Source organism: Equus caballus, chromosome 7, assembly GCF_041296265.1.
Source record: "Equus caballus isolate H_3958 breed thoroughbred chromosome 7, TB-T2T, whole genome shotgun sequence".
NCBI classification, from domain to species: Eukaryota; Metazoa; Chordata; class Mammalia; order Perissodactyla; family Equidae; genus Equus; species Equus caballus.
Genome location: NC_091690.1, coordinates 19,413,922 through 19,438,983, shown reverse-complemented (window position 1 = coordinate 19,438,983; position 25,062 = coordinate 19,413,922). Strand labels below are relative to the sequence as shown.

The 25,062-nt window shown below is 41.1% G+C and overlaps 1 protein-coding gene across 4 annotated transcripts in view; it reads right to left on the bottom strand.

The window, feature by feature from the left end:
• The window catches only part of ZC3H12C (zinc finger CCCH-type containing 12C), a 64,614-nt gene extending 53,801 nt beyond the window's left edge, over positions 1-10,813 (bottom strand). Inside the window, exon 1 of one of the 4 annotated variants that reach the window (XM_023644761.2) lies at positions 9,380-10,813. In XM_023644761.2, the coding sequence (XP_023500529.2) occupies positions 9,380-9,922 (543 nt within the window). In that variant the 5' untranslated portion in view covers positions 9,923-10,813. Of the gene's footprint in view, positions 1-8,385; positions 8,834-9,169; positions 9,276-9,379 lie in introns of those variants that run through there. The other 3 variants (XM_070272753.1, XM_023644762.2, XM_070272754.1) reach the window with 3 other exon arrangements.
• Positions 10,814-25,062: the final 14,249 nt, after the last annotated feature.

Sequence of the window (25,062 nt, the reverse complement as noted above, 5' to 3'; positions counted from 1 at the left end):
TGTGCCTAAAAGACACTTAGGGATTTAATAATTTAAGGGAGTCCTCCCATAATACATAAGTCTGTTTTCAAGTTTCTGATATTTAACTTTCATAGATATTTGCAGGAATATGTGTACATAAGAGGGGACACCTGTGTCAGAAGACAACAGCCATCAGCATTTAAGAAGTGAAATACCAGAGAGGAAGCCCCATTAAAATCAGAAATAATCCAAAATGCCTACTATTAATCAACACTGTCCTCTGACTTCAACCAATGCAATAAGACAAGAAAAAAAGAAGTAGAATTGAAAGACTGAAAAAAAATTGATATTATTATTGGGTTACTATTACATATCCTGGAAATCAAAAGACTCAAATGAAAAAGTGTTGGAACTAAGTCCTACAATTTAACTAACAGCACATAAGAGTTCAGTAAGGTAGCTAGATGGTTATTTAAAAATGAATTACTTTCCTTTATGCCAGCTACTACCAGGTATAAAATATAATACCAAGTATAAAATATAATGAGGGGAAATCGCATTCATAGCAAGTAGTGATAGCTAACATCTCTCAAGGACTTATGCTTCAATATTCATCATCACTTACTCTCCACAACTATGATATTACATATTACCATGATAATAGGTACTATCATTACTATTTTACAGACAAAGAAACTGAAGCTTAGTGAAATTATAAGAAATTTGCCCCAGATCACATAGCCAGTAGGTGTCAGAACAGGAAGTCAAATTCAGTCTCTTAGACTCTACAGACTGAGCTTCTTAACAGTACTCTGTGTTCTTGTCTATCAAATTAACAAGACAAGCTATGCAGGCAAGTGCGGATGAGTGTGGGAAATGGATATTCATGCACTGCTGATAAGAATATAAATTGGTGCAACTTTTCTAGAGGGCAGTTTGCATGATCATATCTAGGAATCTGTTGAAAATATATTCATTGATGTGTACAAAGATCTACATACATGGATATTTACACACTGTTGTTTGCAACAATAAAAACACAACGGGTCACACTCTAAATACTCAACAATATGAACTGGATTAAATTGCACTACTTGAGCATGTGGAATGCCATTCAGCCAATAAAAATAATCTTTTAAAAGGTTATTTAATGACACAGGCAAACATGATATACTGAATGAACAGCAAGAAACAAAACTACATATGCATACAAATTTTTTACAGGATGTGTTTATATTGGCTAAAAGATTTTAGCCAATGAAAACACTGATAACCAAAACTTTAAGTTATCTTTAGGTGAGAATTATAGATGATTTTCACTGTCACTTTAGATTTCTGTATTGTAAAAACATGATCAAATGAATATGATAAAATATTAAACTCAAAATTCGATTTTGAAAGATAAACTGAAGTAGTCAAAATAGTAGAAATGCAACTTAGAAAACACTGCCCCTATTTAAAACTAGTTTTTCCTAGGCATGATATTGCTAATTTTAACATACTTTACGCCCATGATTTTTACATTACTTAAGGCATTTTTTCTATCTTGGAAAACCAGAAATATATCTACTTTATCAAAATAGATAATTTATTACACATTTTAAGCATTGTAGGTCTGTACTAATCATTTAAAATTACAGCAAAATTCCAGAAAGTATCTAATACATAAGATCACCAACTCAGTGAGGCAAGCACAGAAAATGATAACTTAAAGATAAACCGGAAAATGTCTAAGTCAACAATGGGGAGGCAGCCTCAATTACACGGGGAACTGTCCCTCTAAGTGTACAAAATAATACAAATAAATTATAAAGTAAAAGCCAAGATTTGAAACAGACTAAGTAACAGAATAAGGATAAATTTAAGCCCACGTAATTTTGAATAGGAAATGAGTACAGATGACTAAGAACAAAGAAGAAAAACTAATTTTAGCTTCACCCTAAAAGACACGAGGCAACAGATTTGAAAGCCGTTTGAACAATCTGAAATATAAACTGACAAATTAAAAGCAGTGACAGTAAACCTGATTTTATAGAAATTTTTTATCTGGTAATCCCAATTACTCAGAACACAATCAGGAGCCAGTGAATAAGTAGACACAAAAACAAAACAAATAAATAAAACCTCTGTACAATCGAATCAATGGATACTGCTAAATCATTTCATAATACTACTGAGAGCCTTCTCTGTGCCCGGCACTTTCACACGCATTATCTTCGGTCAGTAAAAACAACTCTGCAAAGTACATAGTGTTGGATGGATGAGAAATCAAAGAGGAACTGAGAGTCTTGCCAAGGGTCCCAGCCAGCAAGGGGCAGAGCTGGGATTCAAATCCAGGTCTAGCTGACTTCAGAGACCCCATCTGCTCTGCATAAAGTGCAATCTTTCAGTTCTCCACCCCAGACTATCTGAGCCTCCTATACGCCTTTAACCCCACTGCCTAAATACTTTTATTTTAGACAGAACTCTAGCTGTTGTTCAGTTTCACAGTCCACAGCAGAGATCTGCTGCAAATTAGGGGGAAGGAGTGAGAATGTCAGCAAGGAACAGCTAACATCAAGAAGAAAAGACCAAAAGTCACTGATCGAAGTCATTGAGTCCTGCTGCCACCGCCATCTAAAGGTCAAAAAAAGAGCATAAGATTATTGTTATTTAGTTTAGGATAAATCAGAAATCTTGATAACCTTGGCCAAGTTACTTTTCATCTCTAGGCAGCAGTTCCATCACCTGGAAGATAGGCAAAACAACAGTGTAAACCTTACAGAATTGCTGTAAAACTAAATTAGACAATGTAAGTAAAGTGCTTAATACTGTGCCCGGCATACAGTTAGTACCCAATAAATGTCAGTTATTATATTCCATAATAAGTGAAATTATAGGCTACATAATATTTGAAGGTGGAAAAATATAATCAGGTGTACAAAGTCTTCCATTTAAAATAGTTAAAATTTTTGTTCTTGAAGACTTTACAGACTAAACTTTTAGAAAATTTACTTTTAAAATATCCTTCTCCTGCTAAGTGGTGTAGATAAGGTTAATTATCTTCTTATAAGGCAAATATGTAGGGCCCCTCAAGAAACCACATCATACACTCTAAGTTAATTTAAAAATGTGTGGGCACCAGGGCCGGCCTGGTGGTACAGTGGGTAAGTTTGCATGCTCCACTTTGGTGGCTGGGGTTCACAGGTTCAGATCCTGGGTGTAGACTTAGCACCACTCGTCAAGCCACACTGTGGTGGCATCCCACATAACATAGACGAAGATTGGCAACAGATGTTAGCTCAGAGCCAATCTTCCTCTCCAAAAAGAAGAAAGAAAGAAAGAAAGTATGGGTACCAATTGTGTTGTTTGCTCTGTGCTGATTATTGTGACCATCTCTTAACTATCTACTGGCTTTTGTCCATCCCAACCACACCAGCAGATTCATTTAAAGTACTATATGGCCTTTAATAATAAAAACACATCCATGAAGTGTCTACCATGTGCCAAATGCTGTACAAGACTCGAGATAAACCAATGTAGACCAGCGTCCTTGCCCTCAGGAAGCTTAAAGGCTATGAAGAAAAAAATCCTAGGCACGGTATAAGGTACTGTTACCAACATTTTGTATTATCAGCTAATCCTTATGACAAATCTACTGTAGGTAGTATTTTCTCTGCTTTGTAGATGAAGAGGAGACACACAGAAAGCAGAAAAGAAATAAAGAAGAAACAGTTAACTATCACCAAATATGCAGGTGTTATGGGGGAATACGCGCATTTTGAAAACACAGGAGAGTAAGGAAATTTGCCTGAAGCTGGGGGATTCAGAAATGCTTGTGTTTTTACTTAAAAATCCAAAGAAAAATTCTGTAAAGTATAACTACAGGAATAAGAAATCAGGAAGAGTATTCATCAACATATCTATGGAAGTTGTTTCTGCGTAAGGAGATTCCAGGTGGCGTAAATTTTCTCTTTGCTTTTTCTTAATCAACTTGTACTACTTTAATAATTTAAAATATGAGTAGATAAAAAAGTCAGAATTAAAATTAGAGTTTAACAGTCACCTAAAAAACTGTCGAAAAATCTGAAAGTTAGTAGTGCATTCAAACGTGGGATGAAACCAGCGCTCTCACTTTTTGCTAATGGGCAGACATATCAATACAACTTTCCTGGAAAGCTTGTTGCCATCAAAAACCTTAAAGTTTATTCTCTTTGATCATTACTTCTAGGAATCCATCCTAAGAACACAGATGCAGAAAGAAATTTTTTACTGGGATGTTCTATTAAAGCATTATTATATTAAAATATTGGGAAAAAATGTCTAACAAATAGGAAAATGATTAAATAAAATGACGTTCTTAGGAAGAGAATGTTTGAAATATTTTTAAAGTTATGAGAAAATCCTTAGTATATGTTAAATGGGGATGGGAAGGTGGGATACAAAGCTCTATAAACAGTATAATTCCAATTAGACAAGGAAGGGATATAGTATCTTTTTAGAACCAAACTCCCAAGAGAGAGAATTCCATTATATTGTTGAAACCTCACAACGACAGACAAATTTATTAACACGCATTAGGTTACAGAGACCTTAATATTTGGTTAAAACAAGGACTTAGCCTAAGTTGGAACCCGTTCTACCATTATTAACTGTGAGATCTCCAGCAAGTTATTTAACCACACCGTGGTTTGGTTTTCTCATCAGAAAAAAAAAAGAGTATTGAAATACTTCTTCACAGGAGTGCAGTAAGTACTAAACGCATGAATACATGGAGAGCACTCTGAACAAAGCTTGGCACAGTGAGCACTACCTACTGTTATCAGTCTTAAACTACAAAACGGCGTAAACCAAGTGAGATCTAGGCTGAGGCCTGAACAAGGAGGTGTGGGCCAGGCAACAGGTGAGGCAGGATAGGGGAAAATGTCCCAGGCAAGCAGGAGGACGTCGGGATTTTCTGCTTGTTCCCCATCCACCCTTAGAGAGTTGATACTTAAGGGCAGAACGCTTTGAATGTTCACACATCTGCTTATGGGTTTTGCTTTAGGCTAGTCCACTAGGCACAAGAAGTACTGTCAGTGTTGTGACGTAAAACCAAGTATCCTGTGCTTTATGGGTGATTACTCTCTATTTTAAGAAAGTAAGACAATCCTGTCAATGCAGACAAAAGTTAGAAATTCGTCATAATGTTAGTTCTCTCGGTCATAGGATTACACGTTTTTAAAATTCTTTATACCTCTCTATCTTCTGTAAGTTTTTCACCATAAGTACATTACATTTCTAGAGTCAGAGATAAGAGTTGTAAAAATCAATAAAAACCACTACTCATAAAAAAAGCTTTGAGATTTTTGCCAAAAAGCACTCCTTTTGGTGGACTACACTGCTGTTAAAACACCTGCCATGCCGGACTGAAATTGTCTTTGGATTTGCCTTCCTATGGACGGAAGCAACCTGCCGAAGGGACTTGGTCCTCGCCTTCAACCTATCTGGCCAGACAGGATTTGCGTGTTCTCTTGTCACTCGAGTACTTTGCAGAAAATCTTTCATTCCGGCTAACTGTCATGCATCTCTTAATTTTCAGACGATGTGTGTCGACATATGAACACACACACAATGACACACTTTGGAGAACAAACTGAAAACAGAATCACAGAGGCAGAACTGCCCAGTGGTTAAGGGCATGGGTTATAAAGTCAGACTGTCTGGGTTCAAACTCTCTTCTGCAACTTACTAGCTGTGTGACTTTGGGCAAGTTTTTTAAACTGTCTGTGTTTCAGTTTCCTTATCTACAAAACAAAGATAAAAACCATGCATTAGCATGGTGTCTGGCACACCCGAGTACAATATATAATAGGTATTATTATGTTAGCCATAAAAGCCAAAGCAAAGATAGAGAACTGATATTGCCACATCACAGATCTATAAGTTATCTTTACGTCATCAGATCCAAAATTTACTGTGTGCCAGCCAGTGTGTACTTTTCATACGCTATCTCATTTAACTAGTTCAATAATCCTATAAAGTTGGTTTTTTAAAAAAAAATCATACTGAATGACCAAGGTATTGGAGATATATTCTAGGATGAGACAGATTTTTTTAAAAATCACATTCTCAATTATTCATCATTTCCTTGAACTGTTACTAGTGAAACAGTAGCAATGATTATAAAATGTTTTTTGCTGAATCTTAAAAGTTTAGCTTTTTAAAGGCATGAGATTTTATATGCTGTAGGTCTAGGAGGCATATCAGCACTTAAAACACGAGATTTTTTAGAACATTTGGTAGATTTGAGATCAACCTTAGAATCTCAGTATTTTAGGTTTAAATTTGGAATCCTGATTTAATAAATTTTTGTTGTTCACAGACCTTCTTTCTTACTTAATATTTCTCTTTCCAATAAAAAACTATACTCTGAAACTGTCTTTGGCACCTTAACCCTTAACCACCCACTACTCTTTTTTTTTTTGGAGGAAGATTAGCCCTCAGCTAACTACTGCCAGTCCTCCTCTTTTTGCTGAGGAAGCCTGGCTCTGAGCTAACATCCGTGCCCATCTTCCTCTAGTTTATACGTGGGACGCCTACCACAGCATGGCTGCCAAGCAGCGCCACGTCCGCACCCGGGATCCAAACCAGCGAACCCCGGGCCGCCGAGAAGCTGAACGTGCGAACTTAACCGCTGCGCCACCGGGCCGGCCCCAACCACCCACTACTCTTATCTTCCGCTGCAAGATGCTCCAGACACACTGGGCCAACCACCCCACTCCTTGCTTTCCTGCCACCATCCCTTGACTCACAGTGTTCATTTGGAAATGACTCCCACCAAGTTCTACCTACTTGAATCCTACCTTTAAGCCCTGGCATGCAGCCCTCCCCAGTACTTGAATCTCTTACTTCTTCACTCCTGGTACTTAGCATATTCCATCTAGCATTATGCTCTATCTGTTCATAATCTCTCTCCTTTCAGAAGTCAAGGGCCTCACATAGCACCTAGATTGATACTAAATAATCATTTGCCAAGGGAACAGAACATTACTAGTCTCAAAAAACCAGTAACTACAGATTAGTTCACAATCCTAAATTCTAACACTAAAAGAATAAAAAAACTCCTACTTAATATCTCATGTTTGTTTCTTTAAAACTGCAATCAAATTAGCATGAAAGTAGAATTCTTCTGAATTTATGTACCAAAACAACGAAAAATAATAAAGAGTATAAAATGCTATAAAAGGGTATAAAAATGGTTATAAAAAGCTCTAAAATGATAGCAACACTTTTACATCTGTTATAGTAATTAAAATTAATGTAGAAACCATTGTGGTCTGCTAGAATGAAGACAAGGTAACCCAGTTGAGAATGAGAAAAATATTTTAAAAATACAATTTCCTTGGGGTCCAATTTGGCAGATGCAATCCATGAAAACATAGCTCCAAAGGAGCTATTAACATAACATAGGATATTTTTATTAGTCTGGTAATTAAAACAAAAATGTAGAAAAAGGAAATGACTAATAAAAACTCCTATCAGCATACAAACATTCCAAGTTTCTGTTTCCTATTCTTTAATATTTTCCATTATAATTAAAACAGTCTCATTAGACTTTCATTAATAATTGCAGGTTAAAAAACACTGGCTGCTTTTTTGTTGTTTTGTTTGAAAGTTCATTTTACTTTGCTTATAATGTTTAAGTACTTTTGTGATGACCAGATAACAGAGGTAGAATTGTGACTGACTTTGAAAGTAAAATCCATTCTTAAATTAAGTAAAAATGCTCAACCAAACATTTTGAGTTACAGATACACAAATAGTTACTAGACCATTCTGATATGTTGAAGTTACCTTCACGTAAAGATGTGAGATTTAGGAAACTTAAAATAAGAATGCAAAATTGGAAGAAAACAGGTGAATAGAGAGGCCAGTCTGAAATAGGCATTGACCTGGGGTTAGCACAATAAAATAATTTTACAAATATTTGGTGATGCTGTCTTTATATCCAAACATCAGATAAAACTAAAATTAAGAAATTGCTACTAAAATTAGTTGTATAGGTAAGTGATCAAATAAATGGAAGTCACACCCATTAAACCTTAAATAGTTTAAGACTTAAAGAAAATATAACACACTTCTTGTGGTTCTTGGAAAGTCTAAAAAATATGTTTGACGCATATCCACTGTTTTCCATCTATAATATGCATTGGAAAAACTAAATAGGGAAATAAATGAAGAACTCTCCCAAATTTCTAAATATACAGTACTTAGCCCCAAGTATATCTGCATCTATTCTAAGATGGTAAGAAAAAAAAAATCTGAATCAATAGGCGCCTCACGGGCCTGGGGATACTCCAACACAGTCTTGCGACCAATAGGAAAACTTTCCCTAAATCTGGATTAGTATTTCATCTCTTTATCACAAAACACAGAGCACAAACCCGGATTGTTCATGCTTACCCAAATGGCAAGAAATCCAGCTGGAGTAATCAGTACTTGGAAGCTAAGACTGTATTTTAAGGACTTAAAGGGGGGTGAAGGATGAGACAGTTTAGGGAAGAAAAGCGGGATTCATTTCTCCAAGTTATATTTTGACACCTCTTTGTAGGGAGTTCAAAATGCGAACCAGCCCAGCTGAAATGAACGCAGGGTGGAAATGGGAATTCGGCTGCAGACGGAGGGGTGAGGCGCGCAGGAGGGGCGAGGAGGCTGGGTGAGGGGTTTTCGTTAGGGCCGGCCTGGGGCTGGCGGCGGTTCGGATGGAGGGATGGATGAGAAACGCTAATGGCTGGGGCTGGATCCGAGATGTCGGAGGATGCCTCACCCCACGAGCGCGCGCGGGTCTGAGCCGCCGGCGCAGGGCTGTGGGGCCGTTTCCATCCGGGGCGCCCGAGCTCGCCTCCATGTTCGGCGGCAGTGCCCCGAGGCGGGCGGGAGTGGACCGGTGCCCTAGGCCGCGGGACCCGGGCGACCGGCCTCCTCTGCCCGAGATCCCGGCGGCCACGGCTCTGCCCGCGGCGAGGATGCGCTGGGCTTTCCGCTCGGCCTCACCCAAGTCCTGGAGCCGCAGGAGCTCAGTGACTCGACCTCCGGGTCCGAAGATCACCCGGCGCGGCCACCCCAGCCCCGGGCCCTCCGCCCGGCGCTCGGGCGCGGCCTCCTGGCTCGCGGCCCTGCCCTCGCCCGGCTCCCTCAGGGCCACTCTCGCCGCTGTCGGCCCCCCGCCCCTTCCCGAGGGACAAACCTGGGGGCCGCTACTCCGCATGGCCGAGCCCGCGAGGAAGCGGCTAGCCGGCGTCGGGGCCCGCAGCGCCAGCGGCCACCTCGGCCCTCCCCGCGCGGAGCCGCGCCCGCCCGCGCGCCCCCTCCCCGCGGCCGCGGCCCGCGCCCCCTCCCCCGTCTTGCACAACTCACTGCCCGCAGCGCGCGCAGCCGGAGCTCTTGCTCAACCTACTTGCAGCCTCTTCTCAGCAGCCATCACAACATGCCCTGGAAGCCGGGCAGCCCCGACCCTCCGGCGGGCGGCCGCCTGTCGCCTCCGCCCTGGGCCGCCGCGGCCGCCGCTAGGGCGCGGGACGAGCGGGAGGCTCCCCCATGTCGCCCGGCCGGACGGCCGGCCACACGCCGGGCCCCGGCTCAGGCGGCCCGGGCCCTGGGCCCCGCCCGCCGCCCGCGCCGCCGCTCCGCGGACGAGAGCGAACCTTGCTCGGCCGCCCGCCGCCTCGCTGCTCGGCCGCCCGCAGCCGCCGCCGCCGCCGCCGCCGCCGCGTCCTCCTCCCTTTCCCTCTTCCCTTCTCCTCCTTCGCCTCCTCTGAAGCCGAGGTTGGCAAACCAGCACCTGCTGCTGGAGATCACCGAGAACTGAAACAGGAAACCCCGAGCCAAGGGGAAAACCCGGGAGGCGTGGAGAGGGGTGAGGGGAGCTGCTGGAACCTGTCGGGCTCGACCCGGCCGCTCGGGCTGCCCAGGTTCCCGCGCCTCCTCCCCTCGCGCCCATTCCCTCCTCGGGCCCAGCCCTGGGGTCCCGACCTCCCCCCGACCCCGCGCTGCCCCAGCCCTGCCCTGGAGGGCGCCTCTCCACTCGGCAACACCCCCTCCACCAGCAAGAACACGGATCATTCCCTGGGAGCTCAAGGAAATCGAGAGGCTGCCTTCATAGAGCAAGCTTCCCGTGGTTGTTTGCTTCTTATCAATATTTTGTAATGAGGAAAAACCATCCCCGGCGTTGGCGAGACCAAGAAGGGAACTTAAACAAATGAAGCTGTTGGGACTTCACCCAGGGGAAGGACTTCTTTCAGTAAGGAAACTTGCCTTGTTGGAAATGGCAACATGTCAAAATCGAGGTCAAACCCAGGATAAATCCAGATCTCTTTTGGGAGGCTGGGGGGAGACAGCCCTCTACACCGAGTTAGGCTCTTGAGCTGCAAGTATGAAAGGCACTGAAAGCAGAGAGCCTTTCTCCTTCTGTGAATTGTACAACGCCTAGCACAATCTAGGTCAACATTCAGAAATGTTGAAATAATCTTATTCACCTGTCTGTGGAATTGTCACCAGGCTCCTCATTCCTAGCCTCAGGCAGGATGCATGGATGCATCTGCTTTTGGAGTGAAAGGAAGGGGAACTTACCAGGATTGTGCTCCTACCATGTGCCACAGACTAGGTAGCCTGTGTTAAATGCATGATCTCGTTTAAGTGTCTCCACTGCCACATGAGCTAGCTATTATAATCCCCTTTACTCACCAGAAAATTGAGGTTAGAAAAATTTCCCAAAATTACACAGCTTGAAAATAGAGTCTAGGTCCGTCTGCATCCAAAGCACATATTTGTTTCACTGGACCAGAGTTCATGCCTTTGATCACACTTTTCACCTTAAATAAAATCATTTCTTGACTCTCTGAATTGTTTCAGTAGGGCATATATGGTTTAAGCCTGGATCTGTTGAATTTGCTTGGGCTACTTAATGATAGTGAAATCCATGATGCTTACTGGGCTCAAACTTTGTAGTTTCCAGTTTAAAAAACTCTGCCCTTGTGGCTCAGTTGACCAGCACAGATGTCCCCACCTCTTTGGACAGCATCTGTTGCTCTTTGGCTATTGATGGTGGCGTTCCAGCTGAGGGCGTCCTACTGCGTGGTGCCCATGGGCGTTCTGATGCTGCAAGATGAAAGGAGAGCATCTTCCTGAGCCTGCTTTCCACTTCAGTAAGCCAGTCTTGGGGTCTATTAAACAGACCGGTAGACTTCTTTTAGGATATATGAGAGCTCTCTGGTCCTTGTTTTTAGTACCACCTCTAAGATTCAGGAAGTCTGGCAACCTGCTCTCTGTGGCCAGGTCAGTTTTGATTGACAGGAAGGGAGGGATGTTTAGGGGATGCTTTCCTGTTCCCTGAGCCAAACGCTCAGAACTCTCTTGAGCAGTATTAGGGAGTCCCAGGGACTTAGAAAGAGGCTAACTGGCTGACAACAATAAGTGACAGCATCTGTGGCATAAATTTAGTGACATCAGGAAGTTCCCCTACTCCATAATGTACTGCCCACACAGTCTACCTTATTTCCCTCCATTGACTCAACTGAATTCCATTCAGTGTTGATTAAGCATGGTTATAGACCAAGGCACTGTATTAGGTCCTTTGGAGGTAAAAAACATGAATAATTATTATAATTGCTAACATTTAGTGAATGCTTACCATGTTCCAGGCACTATTCTAAGCACTTTGCATATGTTCTCTCACATAACACCTACAAAACCCCTGTGAGGGAATAACTATCACTATTTCCATTTCAGAGTTGAGAAAAATGAGACCAAAATTACAGTCAGTAAATAACAGCGCAAGGATTAAAATGTAGGCAGTGTGACTCTAGGATCAGGACCCATTATGTGAATAAGAAACAGTAACTGCCTTTAATTACCTCACTATGTAGTTGGAGAGAGAAAAACATATGAAAGTTAAAAGAAAACTAAGACAAGAGAATTTGTAAGTGTTAAATATGTGCCACGGGTAATAAACGCAGTGAAGGATCAGAGGACAGAGGAATCACTTTAGGTTGGAGGGGTTGGGAAGAATTACATAGTAGATGATTCTGGGTTTCAAAAAGGTGAAATTTAAGCTGAATAATGATGACAAATAGTATTTTGATAAGCAGAGAGGATAAGGAAGGGCACTTTAATGGAACGGCGTAAACAAAGATAAGAGTGCCAGGGAAATTTGCAAAATAGGGATAAAAAAAGCTGGATGGGAAAAAGTAGGACCAAATTGCACAGGGACTTGAAACAAGAGGGGGTGGGGGGAGAGTTTGAGCTCGGTGTAGCCCATATACAGTGGGGAATCTGTGAAGGGTGTTGAACAGCAAGTGACACGGGGGAACATCCTATTTTAGGAAAACCAATATTGTGATGGCTATTGGATGGTTTGGAGAGAGGAAAGATTGCAACAGAGAACCAAGTTTGAAGGACAGTGTGGGAGAACTGACATGATATAATGAAGTAAATCGTGAGAGGGGAAAGGAAGGTTAGTGAGACACTGTGACTGAAAAATCACCAAGGCTTTGTGAATGATTGACTATGCTTGACGGAGATGGACTCAAGAAAAGAGAGAACTCCAGAATGACTTAGTGAGTGTGAATGTGAAACCCATAGTATTGCTGACTGAAAAAAAGGGGAAGTATAGGGATAGAGGAACTACTTTTTTAAGCAAATGTGTAGAACAGTTTGGTTTCAGGCATACATTTGTGGTAATAGTGGGATGTGCATGTGGAAATATTTTATAGTATTATTTAGAAAAGGCAAATACCTGGGTAAATGTGGCCTTTATCTGCTATTGAGAGAGGAAGGATGAAAATTTTAAATGATCACTATAAAAACAATAACCAAATACGGTTGTCCATTTTAAGTAAACCAGGGTTGAAAGAAAATTTCTATCAAAAATAAAATGGTTGTAAGGCTCTGAGATAAATGAACATTAGGGAATTCCTCTTGACTTTACTCCAACTTATATTTGCTTAAAAGAAAAAGAGACTATATAGGAAAGAAATTTCATGGGTTCAGAGAATGGAAAACTGATGAAAGAAAACTTAGAGATCACTTAATCTGACCCCACTTTTCATTTTGCAAATGGTGAAACTGAGGATCAAATTTTGAGTGTCTGATATTAAAACTTCAAAATAGGCATTAGCTGAATATGGTACATTTGCTATTACTAATTGTGGATTGCCAGTTTGTATTTCAGTTATTAAAGCAGATCTGGACCTTGAATTGTGACTGAGTTGCATGTAATTAATGAATTCTAGTGGCTGTGACTACATAATAGGCAAAGCCTTGGGACAGCCTCACTAGTTAAAAGCAAATGCTTTGAAAAGAAGAGTGTGGGGGAGGTGGGGAAGGGAGAACATTTGAAAGGGCAGCAATTGTTTCTAAAATATAGCTCCCGGGTAGACTACCCCACACCTACATTCACAGTTGAACCTTAAAAGCAAGTGTTTCAGGTGCCCATTGCATTCTACCTGACTGCCTCAGCCTGGAACATCCAATTGCCCAGCCACCTTATCTGAGACCTCCAGGGGCTTCAAAAGTGATGGTCCATAAGACACTCTCAGGTTCAGAACTGGCACACACCCCTGGCAACTCTTTCTAGTTCTATCCAGGGCTTTCCTAGTGGTGTCCTTAGGAGTTTTCTCATTGAAAATGTGTAGACCCAGTGGCTACACTTGGGGATGCAAGAGAATTATTTCTCCTGCTTTCACGTCTCCTGCCTCCACTATTTCTACCAAAACACTTACCTTGGTTGAAACAATGTCAATAGTCCCGTGGAGGCACCTTCATCTCTAGCTCTTTAGCCAGCTTGCTTTCCTCTAGTTGAAGAGTTTCACACACATAGCCAGGTGACTGCTGTGATTTTTCACTCACAGTTTCTTTGATGTCTTTTCGAGACGTTCTGGTTAATTCCAGCAGCCTATGAAATGTAAAGTTTCTTAATATCATTACCCTAAATAACCATTTTCTAAGCACATGATCTATATAAGACAGACCCAGAGGGGTAAAACACATTCTCACCCAGTGCTTCAGTGACTGGTTAGAATTGCCTTTTAATACTAAGTTCTTAGGGAAAGGAAACCAGAGGACAAGAGATATGTGCTGTTGACCAATCCCAGGGCTTCTTTCATTTGATGAGTTACCACAAGATTCCATACCAGCAGCGTGACTCTTTTTTTCAGCCTTTGTGGGAGGCCACCAGAGAGTCAGAAGAGCAAGGTTTTCAATAGGCTTGTGTCTACCGTCATGTGCTTGGTTTTCTACCTGAACCAGACAGTGTGGCTGCCCTACTTTCACCACATTTGACCACATAGGAATTTTGAGAACAGTAAACGCTTAATATAGAATAAAACACGTTCCTGAGGTGGCACTTTGCCATCTTGATGAGGACCACACCTGCCACTACAGTTCATCCTGCCCAGAGTTTTAAAATTTTTGTTTCAACATGGAATTTCAAGTGTACCAAAAACATGCCCATCACCTCCACAAGCATCTGTTTTAAAAGGAAATTGGTACATAAAACTAAAATATACAAAATTGAGATAGCTGGAAGCAGAATTACAGAATTTTTAGGTTAGAGCACATCTTACGTTAAAAGGCAATATCGCAAGAATATTAATTGCAGCATTATTTGCAAAGACAAAAAATTAGAATCAACCTAAAAGTCCATTAATAGGAGACTACCTAAATAAATTGAAGCATCTCCATACATTAGAATGCCATTCACCTATTAAAAAGAATGAAGTGGTTTTATGTGCATGGAATAAACTTCAAGACCCATTGTTTATTGAAAAAGTAAGGTGAAGATAGGTGTATACAGTAAGCTACCATTTGTGTGAAAGAAAAAGAATATCTCTGTATTCACTTATATATATATATATATATATATATATATATATATATATATATATAATATCTCTGGAAGGACACACAAGAAACCAGTAACGGCGGTTGTCCTGGGTTGGGGAAATGGATGATAGGAAGAAAGGGTGGAACAGAGATTTGTATTTTCCTCTATACCCTTTTATAGCGTTTGAATTTTAAATTAGATACTTGAATTAGCTATTCAAAAAAACTATTTTTTTAAGTCTACATTTATTGATGACATATGCCACTGTCCATGCCTTTCTATCTGATTCTATGAATACGTAGATTTTCTTTTTTTTCCAACAGTACCCCAGCCACAAGGAAGAGGAAGTTGAGGGAGTCCTGTGAGTGGCACGTGTGGAGTCTGGGGCTTCCCAGTCAAGGGAAAGATTCCTCTGATCATGTGGAAGGGGAGATCCCACATTTGCTAAAGGGTTTCCAGCTGCCATTAGTGGGATTAGTCACTGTTTTTACAACTTAATTGTCAAAAGCTCTAAACTCAGATCCTATGAAGATTTCTGATGGGAACTGCTTTAACTAAGGGGAGCATTCAGGGAAGTTCTCAGCAGATACAGGAGAAGTTTCTATAAACTGCAGGCATCACAGAAGGTCAGCAGTAGGCACAGGGCAGATGGAAGATGTTTTTTTTTTCATAATACTTATCACCTAGAATTGTATTTACTTATTTATTTTATTCTGTCTCCCCACATCAGAATGTAAACTCCAGGAAAGCAGGAGCTCTGTGTGTCTTGCTCCCTGCAGTGTCCTCAGTTCTCTGGTGCCTGGAACTAGGTTGACTCCAGACGACTGGAACTGGGGACCTTAACACCCGATGACTCTCCAGTCTGTGGCTGCTTATTTAGACATTAATCTGTTAGAAGGCAGTAAAGACATGGCCATGGGAACCAGGATTCAGGACTCCAGACTCTGAAAGAGTGGGCAAAGCAGAATCTCAAAGGAACTAGGGAATTGGAAAAATACTTAAGCATGAAGGAAAAAGGCAAGGAACTAACTATTGATCTAACAGAACAGGGGAAGGGCGTGGCTTAAAAAAAAGAAAAGAAAAATAAACAACCAGCAAACAAGTTAAAACAAAACAATTCACCCGGACAAACAGCACACCAACAAAATAGAAGAGACAGCCCGATAATCAGGGCTGCAGTTTACAGGAAGCGCAGGATTATCAGCAGACCAGGTTTGCTGCTGAGTCATTTTACCTCTGGAGAGTTGAGTGGTTGGAGTGGGCAAGTCACTTTGACTTAAGGTCAAGGGTGGCTTCAGAGGCTAGGATAGGGGAGAGGCAAGTGAGCCTAGTTGATAAGGTCAGAAGGATACAGGGGAAACAGCCATTCTAGAATGTTCCAGGTACTCACTTCCAACCTTTGAGTGAAAGTCAACGGAAAATTCATACCGTCAGCTGTTTTTGTTTGAACGTGGAAATTCCAGGGGATATTCATCTAAAGAGCATCAGAAATGAGGAGTTCAGCAGGCAGGAAATCTTAAGCATATCTCCGTGGGTCCCACAAGTGAGTCCCTTGGGCCTAGGTGGGAGACGATTGACACTAAAGAGATAAATAGACTGGAGCTATCCAACGGTTTTAATAGTTTTGGTGGGTCACAGATCACACTCAGGGATTTCGTGGAGGTAAGCTCTGATCTTAGAGAAACTATTTGTCTTCTTATTCTATTCTCTGGCGTTATCTATTCTCTGGTCAGTCCAGAGCACATAGGTTTTAACTTATAGGCAGAGGTAGAGTCAGGCTATACCTGGAACACAGTAGAGCCATTCTTCTATTCTCATGCCTCATGGCCCTTCATTTTGGTGAAAACATTGACCTTATTTGAAACAATGTCAGTAGTCCCCTGCAATGTTTCTCCAGCTCTTCAGTCTTTATGTGACTGCCTCTAGTTCTTGAGTTTCATACACTGAACCATGGTTTATTGACAAGGGCTAGGCCTTCTGGGTCATTCTTACAAGCATCTATTTTGAAAAGTGAGCGTTATCTATCTTTGGGAGTCCCTACTTTTTAATGGAGATCTTGCTAGAGAAATCCGTAAATTTGTCATTTTATTTTGGATAACTACAAGAGGGAGTTAAATGTTCAGTAAGTTTTGGCAAGGGCAACTTGTTTACAAGAAGACACTGTCCTGAGGAAATGTATTATCACCACTTTCTGCGGTTTACTTTGCTAAAATATGTGTTTGCAAGACCATTTTAGAGTATTGATATGATTTGGTCTATACAATTACTTGCATTGTCTCGGTGGTCAATTATTTATGTACAAAAGCAGGGGCTGGCACTTTCCAAGACTCTTTTACAAATGTAGCCAACCAATAGTAAAATGGAGACTCAAATACTTCAGCTCTGTGGATCTTGAACAAGGGTTAATGGAGGTGGATTTCATTGGCTTTAATACCTAGCACATTTTAATATTCTAATGCATCATTTTAAAACATAACAAGAATACCCACCCATTGTAGAAAATTTTAAGGCACATAAAAACACAAGATTTCAAAAATATAAATCATCTCTCATCCCAGCACCCAGAGATAACCAACCACCTTTACAGCTTTTTCATTTTCTTCCATTCTATGTTTTTATTCCACTACCCTCTTGATTTAATTAACCCAAACAAGTGTTTGTTGAGTTCCAGCACTGAACTTGGAATCATAAAATAAGAGACATGGTCCATGTCTTAAATAATGCAAATATTTTCTTGGAAAGGTAAGACATACATTTGAGAAAAATCTAGAGAAAACTCTAAATTAAGTATAATCAAGTGCCAAATTTGCCTGAGATAGGTGCCCACTCAGTCAGCTGGGATCCCCAGCATATAGATCTCAAAATAATTCTCTGTCTACCTTAGGGATCCATTCATTCAACAAATGTGTATTGACACCTATTGTGTGCCTGGCACTGTTAGGACATACCACTACTTGCTAAGGCAGACTTTGAGAATTCTTAGGCTGAAGGCAGTTGCTGCTTCCTTCAGTCTATCCTGTACACTGCCAAACTCTGTCTTCTACCACTCTCCCCTGCTCATTCTCCACCAGCCACAATGGCCTTCTTGCTGTTCTTGCTGCTCCCTCTCTCTGGAACACTCTTCGCCAAATCTCTCACAAGACTTGCTCCCTAATGTCCTTCAGATTTCTGCTCAAATATCACCTTATTAGAAAAGCCATCCCTCAAGAGCCTATCCTAGAATATCGCCCATATCCTCCCTTCATATACATTCTGGTCACTATCCACCGCTTAACTCAATCTTTTTTTTTTTTTTTTTTGACATTTATAATCACCTTATAATTTACATATCTCCAGATAGGTTGCATATGTAAATGGATATTTGTTTATCTGAAGATGAGAGTGGAGGAAAGTTTATCTGAATGAGGTAAAAGGAGAATAAATGTGACGTCACCATTGATATATATCACAGGAAACCCAGACAGACTAGATATGTAGGTGAGGCGTTCTTCAGAAGTCCCCAAGGGGTACAACAATAAGACCAAGTAAGGAGAGAAGTCTTGGCTAGTCAGGTATTTGCTGCATGTCATAATTAGCCAGAAGCAGATGATCTAATCAAGTTGTGATTTATATCGCGGACTGTTTTCCTTTGGATTCTGTGGTACCACTTCTCTTCGGCTTCGCCCTTGCCTCGCCTGATCAGTCTCTGGGATTTTTCTTCTTCTGTCTACTCCCACAAAGAATTCCTCTCTGACTCATTATTTTCTGGTTCCTCACACATATCCTGGGTTTTCTCACCCACTCCTGTGGCATTAACTACTACCTGTATTCTCGTGTTTGCCCAATTGATCTCTGCAGCCCATAGTACTCGGTACTGAGTAGATGCGCAATAAAACCCCCGTAATTTATTCGAAATGAATAAATGGCCTTTTGGGGCCTCCTAGTGTATGTCAGCCATTGTTGTAGGTGCTGGAAATGTTTCCTGCTCCAATAGGGTTTATATTATATATCCAATAGACAATTAAACAAATATATGAAATCAACAAATGAACAAATGAATGCAATAATTTCACGTGATAACAAGTGCTCTGAAGAAATAAACCAGAGTGGAGTACCAGCAGGTCTAAGGCTGGCTTGTGAGTGGTGGTCAGGAAAGTCCTGATTTTAATTGCATTTGAGCTGAAAGGATACAAAGGAGCCAGTTATGCAAAGCATATTCCAGGTAGAGGAAATAGCAAGCAAAGGAACCTGGAGGCAGTATAAACTGGGCAGTTCAAGAAGAGAAGGAAGAGCGGGATAATGGAGCTTGATGAAGGGGAAGGAGTTTGGCGGGAGCAGAGGCTGGACACTTTAGATGGGTCCTCTGCTCTCCAGGTTACCCTGGACCGCATGTCTTCCCAGTATCTTTCCCCTGGCTAACCTCTCTTACTTACCTTACCTGCCTGGCTCTTGTAGGTATTTGAGTTTGTGACCTTTCCTTGATCTTGGTAAACTTCGCTGGCAGTTATCGAAAGGTTCCAGGCTTTTGTTTACTTCTGGGCCTCCACAAAGACTGTTCTCTCTGCCTGCAACACCTTTCCCCTAATCTTTTGTGAACAAAGATTCAGTTCAGCATTTCATTCCATTCTAGGAAAGTCTTCTTTGATCTGGGTTAGACGTTCCTCCTTATGCTCCCAGGCTCCCATGTGACAACCAAGGCACAGAAAAGTTGAGGAACTTCCCCCAAATCACAAGACAGAGGCAGGATTTGAACCCTGGCAGTCCAGCCCATGCTCTTAACCACTGGGTTCTAGTCCCCGCCTCATAAAGCTGTTGGAAGAATTACATGTGATGATGCACGGAAAGTGCTTAACACAAGCCCCAGCCTTTGGAAAATACTTAGTAAACATTCACTCTAATTACAGATACAATCTCTGCCCCGAGAAGCTTATGGTCAAATGAGGGAGCTGAAAGTCTAGTAAATACGTGAAGAAGTTGGAGAAAACAATTTGAATACCTGGAAGGATCTTTACTATAGTTTTAACTGCTTCTCTTATTTGCATCTCTTTCTGTAAGGTACTTGCCACTAAATAACAGTGATGGTGACACTCTTTGAAAAGGAAAATATTAAAAGGAGGAACAGGTCTTGTGGAAAATTGGTAAAATTCACTTTAGACTTGTTGAACTTGTCTTTTGAAGTGCTTCTTGAACACCTAATTAGAGCAGTAGTCTGGACAAATGTCTGCATAACTCACCCTGTTACTTAAACATCATCCTTGATTCTTCCCTTCCCTCACTTCCACATCTAATCCAGCAGCCAACACTTGTTGGTTCTACTTTCAAAATATATCTGTAATCTGCCCCCTTTTACCTCTGCCACCACCCTGATCCAAACCATCACCATCTTCCTGTGCCTAACTTTCTCATCTGTAAAATGGAGATACTAATAGTGTTTACCTTATGGGGTTGTTGTGATCCTTAAATAACATAATTTATGTACAGCACTCAGAATGCTGCCTAGAACGTAGAGGAAGGAGAGACCAAAAAGCAGAGAGAGGACCAAAATTGTGTGGGGGCAAGGAATCCATGGAATGAATGTTTCTAGAAGAAAGGTAATCAGTAGTTAAGAAGATTGGGAACTTCCAAACATGTGATGTCCTGTTCTATTAGGACGTATTTACATAAGAGTGGTAAAATAGAAAGTTGAACGAGGTTGTTCCATGCAATCAGGTAATTAGAATAGTGTATACTACAATTATCTACAGAAAGGTTGAGTCACCTAGGGTCTCTTGGGTAGAAGGAACAAGACTCAGCTAGAATCTAGTTGACTCAAGTCACCTCTGTTGAGTCAAAACTTTTTTTATGTGTCAAAACTTTTTGTGTCAGGTCTCATAGGCTGCTGACCAGTCTGTGGACTGGCTTCCTAAGGGGTCAGCTGCCCACTCCTGTTCAACTAGTGGAGGCAGGAGAGGGGTGTGACCAAACCACCATGGCTGGTCAGGGCTGCCCTATCAGCAGGGGCTCCAGATGGAGCAATTTCCCTTAGTAGTGGCCGTGGGCTCTGGGTATGGCAGGCACTAAGATTGACACCTATGCTTGAGAGAAACAGTTATGTAGAGGAAAAGTATGAAATTTGAAGTCTAATGCCTGATTTTGAGTTTCAGCAATCCAGTTCCACTTTGAACCAACTCTGTGCTTTGAGCAAGTTAGTAAACTTCTCTAATGCCAGCTTCTCCTTTGTTAAGTGGATATGCTCATAATTTCATAGGTTTTTGCACTGGAAAGCTTTATGTAAACTGTAACCACCTTGAATCAACCAGGACTCAAATACCCTTTTTGTTTCATAGGAGAGTTTGTTTTAATTGACTTATTAAGTTAATTGCTGAAAGCTTTGTTAAGATACTGCTTAAAGTAGCACTGCTCTCTGGGAATAAGACAAAGATATAATTCCCAAAAAGATTTTCTCTTCTATCACAGGTATAGGAAGAAGAAATTCCTTAATGCTAATGAGAGATAATATGGCCAGCTCCAGCAAGGGCAGTCTACAAACGCAAAATTTACTGCCATAAATTTATCTCCTAAGAAGTAGGATGAAATGGTAGAAGAGCTAGTCAAGGCTCCTCTTCAGAGAAGCAGGACATCATACCAAGGAACTTTGACAAGAAAGTGGAAAGAGAATGAATAAAATGAGGGCAAGTCCAATGGAACAAGGTTGACCTAGGATTTCAAAGCTGTTCTCAGTGGATGGGTATTACTCCCAGCCAAGGAGCCCAAGTGGGCCAGTCAGGGTGGAGAAGGAACAGGCTGGAAGCCATAGTATGGTGTGAAGACTCTAGGATGACTAACTGGGAACTCTTAAATGCTGATGCACATCGTACGTCAATACACAGTTATTGCTGCCTAGAAAGTGCATTCTGGAATCCAAAGTGAGAATGCCCAAAACTGACAGCAAATGTTTTTGCCATGTCTGCCAACTGCCTTGTGGTGCTTATGTTTTATGTTTTCTTTCCTCTTAATCTAAAGGATTCTTTCCTCTTAATCTAAAAGAAATTGCCCCACTTCTCAAGTTACAATAGCCACAGTAACATGTCCAGTATTTTTTTTAAAAGTAAATACAATGAAATAGTCAGGATCCTGGTCTTAGGCAATAGGATTTATTAAAGAATATTGGTATCTGACATAATCTCTTAAGGGGCTTGAAAATCAGGCTTGGAGGTTATAGAGTTGGGTACCATATCCAACATCATAGCACAGAAATATCCCAGGAAGATATCAATGTCTCTGTTGATAGTTACAGACAGCACAGCTTGTCCTACCTCTAGCCCAATGCTGGCACTAAAAGTGGCTGCTAGAATCACTGTGCCCTGCTGCCTCTGAAAAATGAATGTAGATTCTGTCTCTGCTATTACTGTTACCAAAATGGACTCTATGAGGTTCCTTCCTCTTTGGTCACTAGCTCTTGGTTCAAAATCTGAGGTGAATCCATCAATCAGAGAAGTCTAGGTCATGTGACAGCACATTAGCTGCAAGGGAGGCTGGGTAGGCTAGTACCTGGTATGTTCAGCTTCTAGAGTGGGAGGTGGGCTCTCTGACATAAGGTTTCTCGTGCATAGCAAAAGGTTTAAATGCTGAGAAGCCAAAAACACTAAAAAATGTATAGTACAAGGTTTGTCTTCTAAGGATGCTTCATTTTGGTTAACAAACCCTTGATTTAGTTAATACAAGATATTTTAGCATACAACTCCCAGTCTTCTAGACATTTCCTTTTGGCTCCCAGATCTTATTGGCAGTGCCTGAGAAGTCCCTAAGAAAGTGAAGACAATACTGATTCATTAGGCCCTTTACCTGAGTAATTTTTTTTCCTGTGGGATATTATGTAAATAGTTTTTAGTTCAAAATTTTTAACATTTACTAGCATTAAAAATCAAGATGTGTTTTTTTTTGTTGCACAAACATAATTGTTAACGTGTGGAATAAATGATCACCCATAAAAATAATAAATAGGTTGAAAAAAAACTTACGTATTGTAAGATACTTTTGTGCTTAAGATGTGCCAAGATTAGGTAGCATTACATGGTGACAGAGATAATAAATATGGAAGGAGCAACACACTAAATACTTTATTTATTCTTAGATTTTTTTTTGAGATTTCTGCCCAGACCTTTGACAGTATATACATGCAGAAAGAAGCTTCAATCTCTGTCGCCGGTGGAATATTTTTGTGCCCCAACATCTAGACTGTAAATAACAAGCTCTCTTATCAGAGCTATCTAATAGTCATTTCACAATTGATTAGCAGTGCCAGTTGTGGCCCAGATGTACGCCACATGTGACAATGTCTAAGATCCATGGTCCCTGTACATCCTCCCCCAACTCCTATGTAGCTAATTTCGAAGTTAGGAAATTTGTAAGCCAGATGGGACTCAGACTATCCTCAAAAGCCTGGGAGATTTTTGTCCATATGTTTTTGGTTGTTCCATAGTGAGACCATATTTTCCCAAGTGATGTTAATGAAGGGATGAGTGGCCTTTCGTTGGGTGCTTACTCAGTCTTTGTCTTTCCTGTGAGTCATTATTGTTTTCTAGCTAGATGCTGCGGCCAGCCTCGCTTTCAATGTGTCATTTTCATTCATTTGGAAACTAAAGAGCTGTGCTTTGCACCATGTCCTTAATGTCAGCAAAGCCAGCTCTGTTGGATTAAAATGCAGAGATGTATTTGCAGCTAGTGCAAAGTGCTGCAGGCTGCCTCTCTGAGCCAAGCAGCCACACTGAGCACAGTGAAGGCTGTTCAGAAGCGCTTGAGAGCTGGCTGCCTGGGGCTAGAGACATGTCAAGGCCAACTATGGCAAGAAAGCTGCCTGTATTCTGTGATTGGGAGGTACAGCAGGTGGCATATATGGGAGGTGTGGGCTGGTAGAACACTGTAAAATGGTGACATGATATTTGTCCCTAAGTTCCCAATGACATGGGCACCTTATAAGGGGTAAATGAGTTAACACATATAAAGCACTTATAACAGTGCTTAGTTAAACATTTTACATATGTTATCTCATTTAATCTTTATAGCAACTCTATTCAGATGAGAAAACTAGGTCCAGAGATGTCAGCGAACTTACCCAAAGTCACACAACTAGTTAATGGTTTGGAGCCATAATTCGCAACCAGTTCTGCCCCACGTCCAGAACTCTTAGTCTTTACCAGTGAACTCAAATTCGACATCTGGAATTATGTTCTGTTGGTAATAAGAGGGGGAAAGTGCTATAGTTCACATAGAGAGGAAAAAGCGTGAATTAAAGAGAATTGCCCTACTGTGGTGCTCAGATAAAGGAACAGAGCCCTGCTAAACAGACTGGAAGTTCCAGAATGGAGTCCCTTGAGCTACAACCAGAAGCCATTTAACACTCTGATGAGGGGGACTCTATTGACTTTTATGTTCTTCAGTGTATTTCACTTCCCCCAGATTACTTCACTATATAAATAAACCCACAGGTGGGGGAAAACTGAGTGTGTGATAATTGAAGGAAGAAAAAAATAATTTAAAAAGTCAAGATATGCTAGCCCTTGGAGTAGTGATAGTAATCATGATGCTCCAATAGATGTCCACTAAATGTTTTATTAATGAAAGAACTTAGAGATTGTCTCAGAATATTTTGCATGTAGAGCACAGGTTACATGCAAAAAGAATTAAGGTCTTTCTGACCATAATAAAAATGATTTATGCATGTATAATTTTAACAGATGTTTTGAAAAAACCTGGATCTTTTCAAGAAGAGACATGCGGTTGCACAAAGCAGGAAGATTTATTGCAGTGAATTCCAGGAGGCCTAGGAGGCTCCAGATAATATGGCCCCAGGCATCGTATGTTTTTTACAATGTATTTGCATTCAACTGTATCAACTTCTGAGGTAGCTGAATATCCTTCAAGGAGTAGTAATGCGGCAAGAAAGAGTGTTGTGCAAGACCCTAAGGTACTGTCTCCAGAGTACCCTAGAGTCTGACATTAATAGTAAGAGCTGGGTGCCTCTGGACCAAGGGGGCCTCTGGGCAGCTGGTTGGTCAATTATTAACTTAGTGGGTGAAGAGTACATCTCTCAAAGACCCTGTTCTCCCAAGTTCAGCCAGATTTCATTTCTCTGACTCCAAAAATCGAATACTTGCCTCTCCTTATGTTTTCCCATGGCATTTTGTGTACTCTCCCACTGTGACTCCCACAGGACTTTATTGTGTAAGCTGGTTTACTTGTCTGACTCTTTTCTAGAAGCTTGAGACTGCACACGCTCAGTGAGAAATCTCTGCTGCGTA